At 41.6% G+C, this 15117-nt stretch overlaps 1 protein-coding gene across 2 annotated transcripts in view; it reads right to left on the bottom strand.

Moving 5' to 3' along the window:
* LOC132264125 (protein rhomboid) overlaps positions 1-15117 on the bottom strand; it is an 82144-nt gene that overhangs the window by 5372 nt on the left and 61655 nt on the right. For both annotated transcript variants that reach the window (XM_059764211.1, XM_059764212.1), the window contains 2 exons: positions 4301-4413; positions 3956-4073 (listed from right to left, as the gene is read on the bottom strand). In XM_059764211.1, coding sequence (XP_059620194.1) covers positions 3956-4073; positions 4301-4413 — 231 coding nt within the window. The remainder of the gene's footprint in view (positions 1-3955; positions 4074-4300; positions 4414-15117) is intronic.

Genomic DNA, 15117 nt, shown 5'->3' with positions numbered 1-15117 from the left:
CTAAACGTGGTCTCTGGTAAACAGAAAACACATGTAAACAAGTCATAATTCACGCTGTAACAGCAGCCTGAACCACTCCATCGCATTTGGGTGTCTCCTTCACCCTCTCCGCGCCAGTGGGTGTGTGTGTACCTTTCGATAAAATGCACAATTTGTCACCGGTCCAGGCCACCAAATCCCAAAGGGCCCAGCCAGAAGAAAGGGGCCCGCAGAGGCGGTGATTGTCTATTTTTGGGTGCGCGGAAAACTTGTGTGTGTCTTCTCAAAATTTTGGTATATTTTCCGGGCTTGCATTGGATATTTTGACAGACACTTTTTTCCCATCCAGCATTCTTTGAGCCCACTGATCTCCTCACTTTCCGTAGAGCCTCTCTCACATGTATTATCTATTTTTGGACGAATTATATACGTTTTTTTTTCTCTCTTCATTCTCCTTGGTGAAATTTTCTCCTCAAGGCGGAAACAGCAAGTCTGAGAATCTCCCGGAAAAATCGTAAAATAAGGGAAAAAGACATCAAGACAAAAGACATCAATACAATTTTACAATCCACCGGAAGACGCCCTGTAGGACAAGTGAAGAGGGACACATAGAATGTAACTCAATAGCATCATTTACCTCTTCATTTGTATCATTATGTGTGTGGGGGATAATCATTTCAATTGAAGAGGCGGAATTTTCCTCCTTTATCCTCGCGCCAGTGACGGAAAAACTTTCTCAGGGGAATTTTTTTTCGTCGTCCTTCCTCTTCTTTATGGAGAGGAGAAAAAAAAATGGGAAAATGAATGTGTGAAAAGATTTAATTTTATTATATTCTTCCAGCATTGCGGAGAAAACTTTTCTATGTGAGGGGAAAGAAAAATGAGGCAATTTACCCAAATTTACGTAATATTCATTTTAACTAGACACACTTTTTCCTAAAGAAAAAAAAATGTAGATGAAAATATTTAGTCCACCAATGTTCTCGATCGCCATGTTATTACACACAAACAGGTAATAATTGCCGATTTCAAGTTATGTGAAGAAAGTAATCATTCTTGATCTGCTATGCTCATACTAGTTTTACTTCTTCTGGATTAGAAATGGAATTTTATAATTATGCGCGATATTGAAAACGAGTTTGTGCAAAGAGACGTGATGAAGAAGAATTTCCACGGAATTCAAGGAAACAAATGATAATCGTTCTAACACATCTTCGAGAGTAATTCAAGTTCATGATGACGAAAACGCCTATTCCATTTATCATGGTATAGAGTGGAAAAAGAAAGATCGCCCCAAAGTTCCACACTTCATTCAAAAGTGCACTTTCGTGTGGCACACGGATCGCACAGCGTCCAATTTGCTGGTGGCGAGGATCAAAAAGTGCCTCTAACGAGAGATAAAATGATCGTAATGTGAGTTGATTGAAGGCGAAGTTGCTGAAGAAGACGTTGAGCCGAGAAACCTCCGGTTGGATTAAATGCAAAATGCGAAATTCATTCAATTCGCACGTGATCCTCCTTCATCGCCTTCCAACGCGATCGCGGCACGGCGGCTTCTGGGCGGGTGGGCATGGGCACCGCGGGGGCACGAGGGCGAGTGCCGCGAGACGCACGCTGGCAAATTGTCTGGCAATGTGCGAGAGTTGGGCTCAAGAAAGCGCCAACAACAAAATTAGCAAAACGCAGCGCGGCGGAGCAACAAAAACGATCTCTGGATCGCATACAGCACGCGCCTACATTAGCATCATTGGCAAAGATCGGCTGATGTTGCAGTATTTTAAGTATATGGGTATTCGTGGTGAATTCGTGCGAGATATAAAAAGACACACACAGCTCTCTCAGCGCTTGGCATTTCCATTCATAAGAGCCCATCAGTGCGAATCTATGAAAATTTACATCTGTCGCGCGCGCGCGCGATGCTGGAGAAATCAACAGTCAATCAGCCACACTGTAATCCAATAGATCACATGCGATCGCGACACATCTTGACGCAGTGAGACGCACAGGAGAGTGTGTGAGAGAGAGAGAGGAACAGAGTCTACGGAGTGCCCTAAATTCCTCTTGACAGACAAAAGTGAAATGATTAAAATGTCGAAGCCAATTAACGTAATTATCTTCAATTTATTGCGTCGTAGCATTAACAACCTGCTCCCATGATGGAACCTGACATCCACTGTGGCAAGAAGCGCGATCACGGGAAAAAAAACAAACAAGACGATGACGTGAAGGTAGAAAAAAGGCCAAGAGATAGAGGAAAAAGAGACCCACTGAGGAAAAAAGCGGGGCGATATTATAGTGAAAGAAGCTGGGACGACGGGAGAAAGACAACAAACAAGTGACACGTGCGTTTAATTCCCTGAAAAGTCCTTCGGGAGATGAAGATCATCCTTCTATGGGCTGCTAATGACACAACGGGAAACATCTGCCTAAGCCTCCTCTTTTCTCGCCACCAAACCATATTCGAGATTACGGAGAATCATATTTCTCTTCACATTGTTTCATCTCTCTCTATATATATTTATGAAGAAAGGCATCACACATTTTCTCCTCTTCCTACATTACATGTCCTCTCTGGCACCCTTGATCTTCCTTTCTCCCTACTTTCGATCGGCATTTTGAGAAGTAAAATAAAATGTGGGATAAGAAAAAAAAATCCCATTACACTTGAGAAATTTTCAGTAAATAGAGGTCGAAGGACCTTTGAACACCCACATAAATTGCCCACACTGTTAGAAAATGTTATACTGAAGACATGATCAGAAAGAGATTTTTATAAAGTGCTTATTGAGAATCCAGGCGATGCTGAGCACACTGTTTTCGGATATTTCTCATGGATTCTCCACGACGTTCAATTTGCAACAGTGTAACCACATTTTCTCCCAGTGATCCTCATCGAAACGCCGGAAAGTGGGTGCGAGCATCAGAGTTAAAACGGAAGTTGTCGGCATTACCTTCTTCTCATGTGACACAAGGAGAAGGAAACATACAGAAATATGCCTTGAATGCAGGAACAACCTCTCACCATCCTGTGAATCATCCCAGAGGAAGATGAAGAAATCAACTCCCACAGACTCAGAGGGAAACAGACAGAATTCCTGGAGTTCCGGAAATCGGATGTTCTTCCTCCATCTCGTCCTTTTCATGTTTATTCAATCACATGTTAATTGGAGAATCAGTGGAGGAATGCATAAAATGAGAATTTCACTGGCATGAATCACACAAAATGCGTGATCATGTCTCTTGAACAGAGTCTCTCTCGTCCACGGAGAGGAAATGGCAAAGGATCAACGTGAGGTGAATGATTAATGAAATGTGTAATATTCTCTTCTCCCCACATCTTCCTATCAATTTTATCATGCGGCTTTCGGAGGAAAAGGAGCTCCAAAGGCATCGATATGGTGATGGATTTGTCCTAATCTCGCTGAAAGTGCATTGAGGCTTAAAAGTGGTACACTTTATCCCACCCGCAGTTCATCTTCTTCGCTTTGACAGCGTCCTCACAGCGGTAAATCATTTCTACCCCAATTTCTTCGCCAGAAGCACACTCCTTGTCTCATCCACTTTGGATGTTGATTCATTTTGTGCGCGCATCACAGAGACATGAGACCTTCCCTCATAATTCCCGAGCCACATAAATACAAGGATACCCAGGGCGCTGTGAGGGTGGCTGAAGTGCTAAGAAACACCAATTTATCTGCCTCCATCCGCACCCTTCACCTCACAATATTTTCCAGATCATCCTCGCCTTTTTTTTCCTTCATACTTTCGCCCACGAGTAGCATATAAGAAAATATCATTGTCAAGTTTATGGCATATTGCTGGCATTTTCCACAATAAAACTCTCCCTGCTTGGCATTACCAAAGTGCTCCCCCTCTGCGTGCAGCCAAATCCCTCGAGAAATCCCACTCGAAATTGATGAAGGCATCTCTCTAGCATCGTTGTGGGAAAATGCAATTGAACTCCTTTGCAACTTACCTCGACCAGTGTCACAAATATCACAAAGAGCGGAGGTGGACAGCATGAATAATTGTCTGCATAGTATTTCCGGTCTCGTTCCTCCGGAAGCACTTCCATCGCAATCACGTGAACCATTCTGGATGTGGATTGGCAAATGAGGTGGGAAAAAGCAAAAGTTACAAATTAATTAAATCACACTTTGAGATGCTAAGAGGTCAATTAGAGCTTATTAAGCATTTTTATCGATCTCATCAATTGAATAAATGCAAATGTTTGATTTTGTAACTCAATCAATTTTCCATTCACTTCTACAATTATCGCTATATTTTTGAGTTCAGTAGAAAAAGTGAACTTCATATTTACCTTTCGAAAAATGGTGGATCCTGAAAAATGATGTGGAAATCGTTTTCAGAACAGACTTCCCTGTCACGATGATGGACGGCACACTTGAAGCTCCTCGATCTTTTGCCGCTCATCTGGAAGAACAGAGAAAGAAACGGTGGCTCATGAGTTGATCATTAAGGACAATTTCACATATGACTTGACACACGTTGGCAAATGAGACAAATTTGTTTCCCGCGTGTTTTTCCCCTGCGCGCGCGCTATTGCTGCAGGTGAGAATAAAAGTGTTCATCTTATTCACGTGTGAATAATTAATAACAATAAAGTACACAGACTTGGGTCTATGGCCAGTAATCTTGTTTTATTGTTTTCAATCAACTCACAACTTGCGAATAAATCATTTTGCCGAGATAGAATCTCACATGTTATAAAAGAATTGCAGGAGTTACACGAAAATTGGAAATAAGGAAGATAAATGACTTTTAGCACAGACAAATAGCTACATTTACCCAGTCTTCGCGCTCTTTTCCCTTTCCAAAACACCCAGAGTGCCACTGTCTCTCATTCACATCTCCCTTGTCGCGTCCCACCGCCGTGAATTCGTGGGTATTGCTGGTAATTTACAATTTAAGGTGAAAATACAGTAATTACAGCAATAAAAATTGTGTTCACAGTGAAACACGTTCAATTGTTTTCTTATTGGATGCGACGACGGCGCGGCATCATTTAGTATGCAAAATGATATACAAAAGACACCATCAGCGCGCAAAGAAGCCATGTGGAAATAGTCCCAGACAAGGGGGAGAGAAGAAGAGGTTCAACTCAAAGAGAATTACCACTTTAAATGGGCTTCCCTGCTTAAACGATCACAACACCTTCAGGCTCAATTTGCCTAAGAGAAAATTCACACGCCCAAATCATCGACTCCCCATCGCAGAGCGCATTCAATGCGGCTGAACTTCACCTTTAGTCGCACTGTGTGCGAGTATTTCAAAATGGTATTAATTGCTGTTGACACGCACAAAACTTCCCATTGACGTGGTGTTGTTTGGTGATGCTGTTTTCCTCACACTCACTCACCAAAAATTATTCCTCCGCGATCCCCTTTTCATCTTATTTGATGTCTTTCGCGTACAAATATGAAAGTCAAACACAACAAGTCATAAAATTGCCTCCAGAAAGCTTCTTTTCTTCTCCACCAGCGCGGGGGCAGCGAGATGTGGTGCCACACAGCCATTGAAAGTTGGGAGGAAGCGCATGAGATGTGTTCTCCACAATCACGCACAAGGTCTTCACACAGCCAGAGCGAGAGACATCCAAAGAATGCAGCATCCAGAACGGGAGGAAAAGGTAGCGAGGGAACCGAACTAATTAGCATAGTGTTAGACATCTAATTGTCCAAACGAAATAAATTGTCCCTCAAACAAGACCACATGAGAGCAAACATTGACAAGAATGTGAAATAATTGAGCTGTCTCTCTCCCATTTATTCTCACGCACTTTTTCCACTCCCTGCGATCACACTTGAATTCCTTCTCCTTGGCCACGGCCGAACGTGAGAAAGTCGATCGCAAGGTGGGCGCTTATTGGAAAATGCGTGAGTTAATGACTTCTTACTGTGCCCCTAAGCAGGCTGATGACCACTTGATCTTCTTTCCACTCACGACACCACTTGAGTTTCAAGCAAAAACCAAACATACTTTTCGCGTTATGTCGAGTTTCTTTTCTTTGCCCCTAAATTCAAAACAACACTTTTCTTGCAGATATAATGATCCACATTCAGAATAACATCAACATTCATTTTGGTGCAAAAGAATTTCATAACACATGCGTGTCAGCCTATCACGTGCTGCCTTGCGAATTTCATTAGGCGAAAAGTGCCTCATTGTGCAGAGGTATCATCAAAATACTCTCGGTTGTTTTGCAGACGAAGAAAAATTCTTGACAATTTCCCACACTGTGGCGTCACCTCCCTTTACATTCCCATATTTCTTAATTCTCTATTTCTCTCTCGTCCTCATGCCACCAAGTCAAGCGTCCTACTGCAAGATTCACAACTTTACAGTAACTCCCGTGAAAAAGAACTCCTATCACGCAATTCAGAAGACATTCCCTGTTGAATTGTGCAGAAGAGTCTCGAGAGCTTCCTTCCTGAGGTGTTTTGCTGGTGCGTTTTGTCACCACGTCACACGATAATATTTTCCGTATGTTGTGTGGGAATGTGAACAACGCGTCTCAAGTGAATTGATAATTCATGGAGGAATATTCATACTCCCTCCAGATTACCATGGCCGCTTTTTTCCTTCGCATTTCCAGAAGAGCCACACACAAAAAAATCACATGACAATTTCTCACCCATTTAAAGTTAAAATAAGGCGTGCTGTAGGCGGTTTATCGCACAATATCGCGCCACAATCTACAGTGGCTGGTATTGTTTCAGGAATCTCTCTCTTGGCACTCGCCTCACTCACCTCAACTGCTCCTCCTTCAAATGTGTTCCAACCATCCACCTGACATTCCCTTATATGGCAAAGTCCGTATGAATTTTTCATGGATGAAAATTACCTTTATACTTTTCACCAACTCTCGTGTTTACAATTGATGCTCTGTTTCTCGCCATGAGTGTGATTCCCCAAGTATACCACGCGAGTTGCAGAAAAAGGAAAATTCATAAAGTGCCTCTTTATTTATTTACGCCATAGTGCGGCAAACATTATTCAAAATGCCACCATCACAGCCCGGGATGAATGTGAGCCTCAGTGGAATATTCATTGATTTAAAGAAAAAAATTTCCCCTTACATCCAATCAATCATCCACTCTTGCATGCATAAACAAACCCGCTAAACTTGAGCGCAAGTGCTGTGAACAGGAAGAAAAGCCACTTGGAGATTCGGAGAGCAACAATATATCTGCAGACATTCAATATATATATATTCTACCACTCCTAAATTCCTCATCACAGACAATTAAAACACGTGAGAAAACTAATCAAAATTACCAAGTAATTCGCACTCTGCGGAATGAGGTTAATCGTATTGAGATTGCCTGTTACAAGAGAGATTTCTTGTTTTCCCTCCGCATGAGATATTTTGTGAGCAAAATTTTGCGCAACATATGAACCAAATAAATGAATAAATATTTGGTCTTCTGAATGCCAACATCTTCTCACCACTTTCGACTGATCCAATACCCACTTCTCGACTCAATGCAAGACGAAGTCTGAGGGCAAGAATTTGCAACTGAAAAATTCCACAAAGAAAGGATTATAAATATATTACAGAAAGAATGACTTTCACTACACGCGTTGAATGTCGAATGCGGTATTTAGAGTAAAGAATCACTGACCGTGTAATCGCATAAAAGACCGCTCTCTGAGGGTGGATAAAAAGATATCGCGCGTCGCAGCCTCCAGAGAATGACATAGTAAGACACCCAAGAGGCCATCGTCAATTGGGACTTTGGAGGAGAATTTTTTAATAAAAATTACTTGTATGAGGAAGTTTATGGTGTGGAATCGCCTTCTAATGGCTTTTAATTATGTTGATTGCGTCGTGTGACGCCACTTCTACCTCACCATCGAGCGCGGGAAAGTGCTCTATGTGCATTCCACCCATTTTTTCAATTACCCTCCCGGTAACGGATAATTTGACAGTGTAAATGGCACTTTAGAGGCAAATGAGCGCGCTGACTGGAAACAAACCGTCGTCACACTTTGAAATTCAAATCACTCTCCGCGAGCAATCTTTGTCCGATATAACTTATTTTTGGTAGGCATGCCAACAAAAAGAGGTAATAAGGGGCCAGAGAGAGAGAGAGAGAGCGAGATGCACTCACTCGACCTTTCGCCGAGGAGGACAGCTGAATCGTCAGACACTCGCAACCCCCTTCAGATCCATCAACAACAATAAATTCCTCCACACCATTATTAAGTGATGAATGCATCAAAAGTCATTGAATATTGTGAAGAAGCGGAAGGTACAGCCAAAATAGACGAAAACAAAGGAGGGGAATCAGAGGGTGGTCTCATAATAGCGGCCAAGAAGCTAAGAAAAAGGCATTTCGAGAGCAGCCACCACAATTTACTTGGGCTTCCCTCCTATTGAGCCACCTCTCTAAGAACAATCTCACATGTGAATTGGCTGCCAGTCCGTGAAATTATTTCAGGGGCTCTCGCCGAGTCCCAGCGACCTCCTATATATCAATCATTAGAGGGTTTCGACATCATTTCGAAACTTGGCCAGTGGAAATTCTAATCATCTTCTTTCTGCTTCAGCTACTCTAGTGATAATTGATTCATTTGAATGTCACACCAATCGGAGGAATGGCTAAGAAATTCCCTCTGATTCAATTCACAGTGCAATTGAAGTCTTTCGTTGGACTAACAGAAAATCCAGTATAAATTCAACCAAGTGCAGATGATTTAAGTGAATAAGTCTGAGTAATTTGAAGGTTAAATTTTATATTTCCCCCGATAATTATCCTGATTTTAATTACCCACCGTCATGGGTAAGATCTTAAATGGCAGATAAAGGATTTTTATCGCAAAACTCTCACTGGCTTCGCATCCATGCTTCAGCACAATTTGCGAGATGTGGAGGAACTGATGGAAGAAGACTGGTAATTAGGTGCAAAATACCAGAACGCGCGCACTGATTTTAATTTTGCAGTGCAATATAGAAGAAAAAAGGTAATATTTATACGCATAAAGAACTGTATTGGACTCACTCATTCTCCAGACCTCTTTTTTAGTGCAACTTATTTGGCACGCAATATTTGCGCATGCTGTGTACACCTTCATCGTCATTTCCCATGCAAGATGTCAAGCAATAATTGTTGAAATTCCCTCATTCCTTTCCATAAAGTTAAATTTTCTCGCGAGTCGCCGCGTGATGGATGGAAAATTACAGTGCAGAAAAATTATCCGGTCAGTAAACTCATAAACAAGTGAAAAAAATATTATTTTTCGTGTGCATCAAACGCAACTATTTCAGCCATATTTCCATGCCAAACGGGTCTTATACAGCAATATTGAGGATGACTATACGCGGAGAGAGATTGTATTGTAAACAATTAAAATTCTGTATATTTATCTTTAAACACTGATTAACACACATGTTATTTATCTCACCAGCTAATCATTCACCTCATTAAATTAATAATACGTGCGATCATGTGGCAGAATGCCAAGAAAGAAATTGCTCCATTTAACCCTCTCGCTCGGCTGGAATTCCAACGGCACGTCTCATGCCATGTCCCAGGGACCAGGTGAAGCATTTTCACCGCCAAAAAGACACCGTCTGTATCAAAATATTCGATTTAAAGAGACATCGAGGTCAATAAAGTGAATTTCATGGCGATGGCAACATACAAAAGAATACCCGCGTGGAGATCAACAAACTGCAGCGCGCACCTGTCGCTCAATTAAAAATCTCAATTTTCGTGTGTCCAGCGCCCAGGTAAATGGACTGGATCGCTCGTGATCTCCACCATGCCTAAACATTTTTGTGCCGGCACACTCGCAACGAATTTCAACGCTACGTTTATCACCCTCTCGGCAGTTATTAATTAAGCAATTGACCAAGGAGAAAATATGATGAATAATACAAATAAGTAGTAAATTTTGTGCGATAACGGTGCTGTGATTCAATTGCTCACGTTTCAACATCAGTTAACACACAAAACGGTAGAGTGGAAAGTTCTTAGTCGACGAGAAATTGTCCCTTTTTCTGTGTTGTAGGCATTTTATACTATCTATCCCAGGCACTAATTTGAGCTACTAATTCAGGTTGGAAAAGAAGCTGGATTAAATTTGGAAAACTCTCACTCTATTCAAGAACCTTCCCAGCAACTCTGGTCTCGCTGTACGATCGCGATCGTGTTGATCTAGTCAATGACCAAGACGTGACCCGAAACCAATTTGACGCCTTCAAATCAACAGACTGGATAATTAAAAGCATCGGGAGGAGAGAAAGAGAGCAATTAAATGTGAGATTGAATACAACCACGACGGAGTTATTAAGAGAAACGTTAGGTGCACACCATAACTCGGCATTGCGTGGTGCAATACTAACGCAGAAACTGTACTACAGGATGGAATTTTAACATGGATGGGGAACATTTAGCATGCCGCCCGTGGCTTCAGCCACTACGGTGGCTCTCGACGGCATCATTATCGTCATCATCGTGCGATAATCAACGTGAGCAGCCACGACTTCTCCTTCACTCCTCCTGGCACACGAAATCACCACTACTTCTCACTCCCAAGTGCTCGATTTTATCGCTTATTGTCTCAACAATTTCAATGCTATAAATTTCTTTAATTTCCCTTCTTCTTCTACTCCACAAGCAACGCACTCTAGCCTCGCGGTGGCACGCTGACCATCGCGAGTGAGCCGAAAAAAAAAAACAATAACAACAACCTCAAAGTAGCCACACGAGTGAGGTCATTAAGAGATTAATTAATTAATTGGACAACAAATGTGTTAAGAGATGATCATAGGCCAAGATGTGTAAGTGGAATATTCAAATTGCAGAAATTACTTCCGCTATTTAGCAAATTAGCTCATTTGCTTCACAATTTCAACTTATATTTTGCCACCCATAAATCAGTTACATCATCCATTTCACAATGACTGAATCACATGTTTTTCCTCCTGTTTTGATACACTTTTCCCACTTGCGATATAATAAATCACCACTTAAGTACTTATTGCTGCCATCCTGTTGTTCCCACACTCCTTCTTCCAATCTCTCAATGCATTGCGGTGTGTGACAATAGAATTATTCCATCAAATTGGGCCACATCACATATTTGCAATATGCAAATTCCACTGCATAATATCTCAGCATTTCCCTCGCTACCACAAGATTCCCGTTCTAGGCCACAGTGCTGCTGTGAACACTTCAATTGACGGCAACTTAATAAGCTCTCCTATTATTCCGGATAAAGATCATAAGTGACTGGATTGAGATGAAGTGAGATCACATGAATTTATGCTCACTCATACTTTAACCCCTAAAAAACAATTCAATTTGCACAATTCACAGTTCAATCAACATTATGACACATTGTATGATGTACAATTCCATATATCGCGACATATGAAATTAAATTATCCCTCTATGATCGTCTCTACTACACTACAAAGTATCGGACCTTTCATGGAATCACAGTTCTTGGTCTAATTAGAGATAAAGTTTCTACTTTCGACAGCGCAACCGCAGTGCATTCACACGTCTTCCCAGCCAGAGATTTATCATTGAGTCCTCCACTTAGATTGTGATCTCGATGCCAGACGATATCTCCGCGCGCGGAGAGAGAGAGAGAGAGAGAGAGCGACAGAGGGAAGGAAGAAGAATTCAGAATCTTGTGCGATTGTTCTTTTTACAGGGAGGCAAAAGTGGAATTTCGTTTGATCTCCTCTTTGCCTAGCTTTGCGATCGCATATTGGTTATAGCGAAAGATGAAGTCAAATGGGATCAATTTCGATTGGGGCCGCTGATGGTGAAGGATGGAACGGGGGAATTTGGTGGCTCAATTGTTTAGGCCCCAATAAAGCTTGCCTCCTATATAAGATTTCTATAATTGATGTCTCTTACTATTCTTGATCCACCGATGGACGAGGCGGAATTCTATGGATCCGGAGGCGCTTCATCTGTCGCTACCATGAAATTGTGAACAATCCTAGTGTTTCTTGCCCAGACAGGCGAAACAAAGTGGCAGAAGCCGCCCTAAGACGATGAATCTGGGTGTCCATTGAATTCAAAGGAGCATCTCTTCTATGCGCGCGATCAATTCTATATCCATTGACCCTAAATCCCATCATGGGTGCAAATATATTCAATATAATCCTCCTCTCTTTCCCCTCTTAATTTAGTCGTTATATGTGCTAGAAATTGAATATAATACACTCGTTTCGATTCCTACAAAATGCTGAGAAAAATTGCAGTCGAATCAATTTGGTGTGCTTTAGATCTCTCCTCTCCTTTCATTTTGGCACAATTCTCTTATATTGCTTCTGAGATATGGGAAAAACTTATGGTTCAATTGCTTCGCCTTTTGTCCTTTGTGGTATTCATTATGTCATTTAGATGGGAATTGCGAGAAAGGTAAAGTAAGACAAGAGGAATTCACTCTGGTACTTTTTTTTCCACTCCACTCCTCTCTCTTATACCTTTGCCCATTCTTAAAGGGAATTGAGAGAGCTGGGAGTGAAACTATACTGCACTTCGGATCTAATAATAGCGCGCCCCGCGAGAAGAAGGCAACAAGGCATTGAGCACTTCATCCATTTTCCATTCAATTGTACAGTGCACGCCATCGCGCGGTTCCTTTCTGCTCCCCTGCGATTTGTGTCTGGGTGCAAAATCGGGTTGAGGAAAAACAATAGAAAGGAATTCAATGGGAGCAAATCATTTCAATTGTAGTCAATGGCACAAAAATCATACGCTATAATGTCCTCATGAGAGATTAAACTGAAAATTTCCCTCAAGTCTGATGTCATCACATAGATAATACGATTCAGCGTTAGCTGATTTGTGGGCAAAGATATGTCATACACGAGGACTTGAGAAACAACATATGAAGAGGTTGATAAACCGTTGAATTCTTCTTATAGGGCAAAACCCTTCACTGCGAAAATCCCTTCGCGCCACAGAATGCACAGTCAGCTGGTCGGGATCAGTTGATCCGGAGAGATATTCCCGAAATAGCGCAAAAGACTGTTCCTGGAGAGGCATCTCTCACCATCCCAGACATTATCCACCAGACACTCTCTTGCTTTTTGCCTGTTGATTGTCGCCGCCGACGTATTTTTGGCACGGATTTCCGATGGCACATTCCCAAACACGCCGCCAAACTCCACCACGTCCCATAACCCCGATTCAGACGTGTGATGACTGTGACAAAGACCTTCAGACATGCACTGGGCTTTTTGCGCTCGCGCTCATGCACATGAATTGCCAACTTGTGTGACATTGATCCCCCTCTTATGTACCATCTGCGCGATCGCGGCTCTTAAGTGCCTGCTGGGCGGCTCTTCCCATCAGCTGGCGATTGTGCTAAGTCTCCCGCGTGGACCCACAATTCTTCTCTCCCCAAAAAAAAAATCTCTGCTCCCACTGGATTTCTGCCAGCACTGTAATATTTCAATGATGACACATAAATCCCATAAAAATCTATATCGGCAATAAAAACTCCCCTCAATCTTCGCCCCCCATCAGATCAGAATCACTGAGAGACCATCAAATGTCTCAATTTACCTCCTCTCTCTGTCCAATCATTTAGCTTGATTAATTGCTCTGGGCCTCTTGCACTGCCATTGGATAGTGTAGACGAGGAGGAGAGAAGAAAAGTCGGATGAAAAGAGGAAATAAATGTTCCAAGGGACTGGAGTGGCGAAGAAGCATTGGGACATAGTGTCGTCGAGTTGGAAAAGTCGTCTAGACTTGGGTGGAGGGAGTTTATTTTAGTATTTTGTCAATGGAACAGAACCAAAGCTCTTCAAGAGACGAAAAGTGATTTCATTTCTGCACAGAGTAGAGGAATTTGTCCAACTCAGACCATCTGACTAAGACAACTCAATAAACAATTGTCATAACAGGATTAACGACGATAACAAGACATTTTTCATCCATACACTTCAAAGTGCCCAAGTAGTTGCAACTGACAAGCTTCAGCATTGACAAATAATGTCTAATTACTTCCATCAAATTTGCTGTTCAAAGTACACCCACAGAAATAAAAAATCCTTCGCGGGTTAAATGGCGAAGAAAGAAGAGAACAAATTTGATGCGTCTAATTAAATCCTATGACAATTTAAGTAATCTTTTCCGGTGTTTTACCAAATACCATAAAGTGTAATTTTCCTACAACGACAATTCACAATATATATATAGTCTGAAGATGGCACAAAAGTGCGGATTCTAATGCACAACAAGGCAACATAATTGAAGGCTCTCTGTACAATTAAGCATCATCTGTGAATTATACTCTGTCGCATGTAATTGTGTCAATTTAACCGCCCACAAGTTCCTCTTTCTCTCTGTGCTGATTTCTTTATGTCTTTTGCCCACCGCTTCCGTCGTCATTGCAACCCTTCTTTGAGGAAATTTCATGCGCCAGCATTGCATGATGACTGAATTTATGTTCAAGTGCACTCAGAATAACATTGTATTAATTGTTTCTGTATAAATACTATGTACATATATAGTAATTATGCACTTAATATAGCTCATAATTAACCCTTCAGTTAGTAAGATAGTAGACAGAAGTTGGGGATTTCACACGAAACGCTTCTCTGTGATCTGCTAAAATAGACGCCGTTCAGAAATCAAGAAACTACAGATAAGAAATCACAAAGACTGAAAGATTTTTTTGTTGTCTCAAAAACATAAATGTTGTCAATTTGTTTAGTCGAAGTGTGAAATTTTCTACTTACACTTTACGTGCAGACACAAACTTTCACGTTTCAATTTCTCTACGTTCTTCCGAGGGTTAGAAGTCAATTACTGTGCAATAATTTCTCACTTTGCCAACATCGGAAGAATATGATGGCGCAGTAAATGTAAATCAGAGTAAACTGTACTAAAACTGAAGCTCTGCAGTGCAATTTCCCCGAAGACTGTCAATTGATATGAAGTGAGTGATTTGGAATGCCGCATAATTTGCAAGACTGTCACAAAAGGCATAGGAAAGATGACAAATTCAAGTAGTTGCCGCAGTCCAAATGGTGCCACACACATTGACGATGGCACGGAAAGGCGGGAAAAAGAAGTCTTCCCACCAGGAGAGACTGTGTTCTGCAGCAACTCATAAATCTAAAGCCATCAAATCGCA

This window comes from Phlebotomus argentipes, unplaced genomic scaffold, assembly GCF_947086385.1.
Source record: "Phlebotomus argentipes unplaced genomic scaffold, Phlebotomus argentipes genome assembly contig_32, whole genome shotgun sequence".
NCBI classification, from domain to species: domain Eukaryota; kingdom Metazoa; phylum Arthropoda; class Insecta; order Diptera; family Psychodidae; genus Phlebotomus; species Phlebotomus argentipes.
This window is presented reverse-complemented; position numbering and strand designations above follow the sequence as displayed.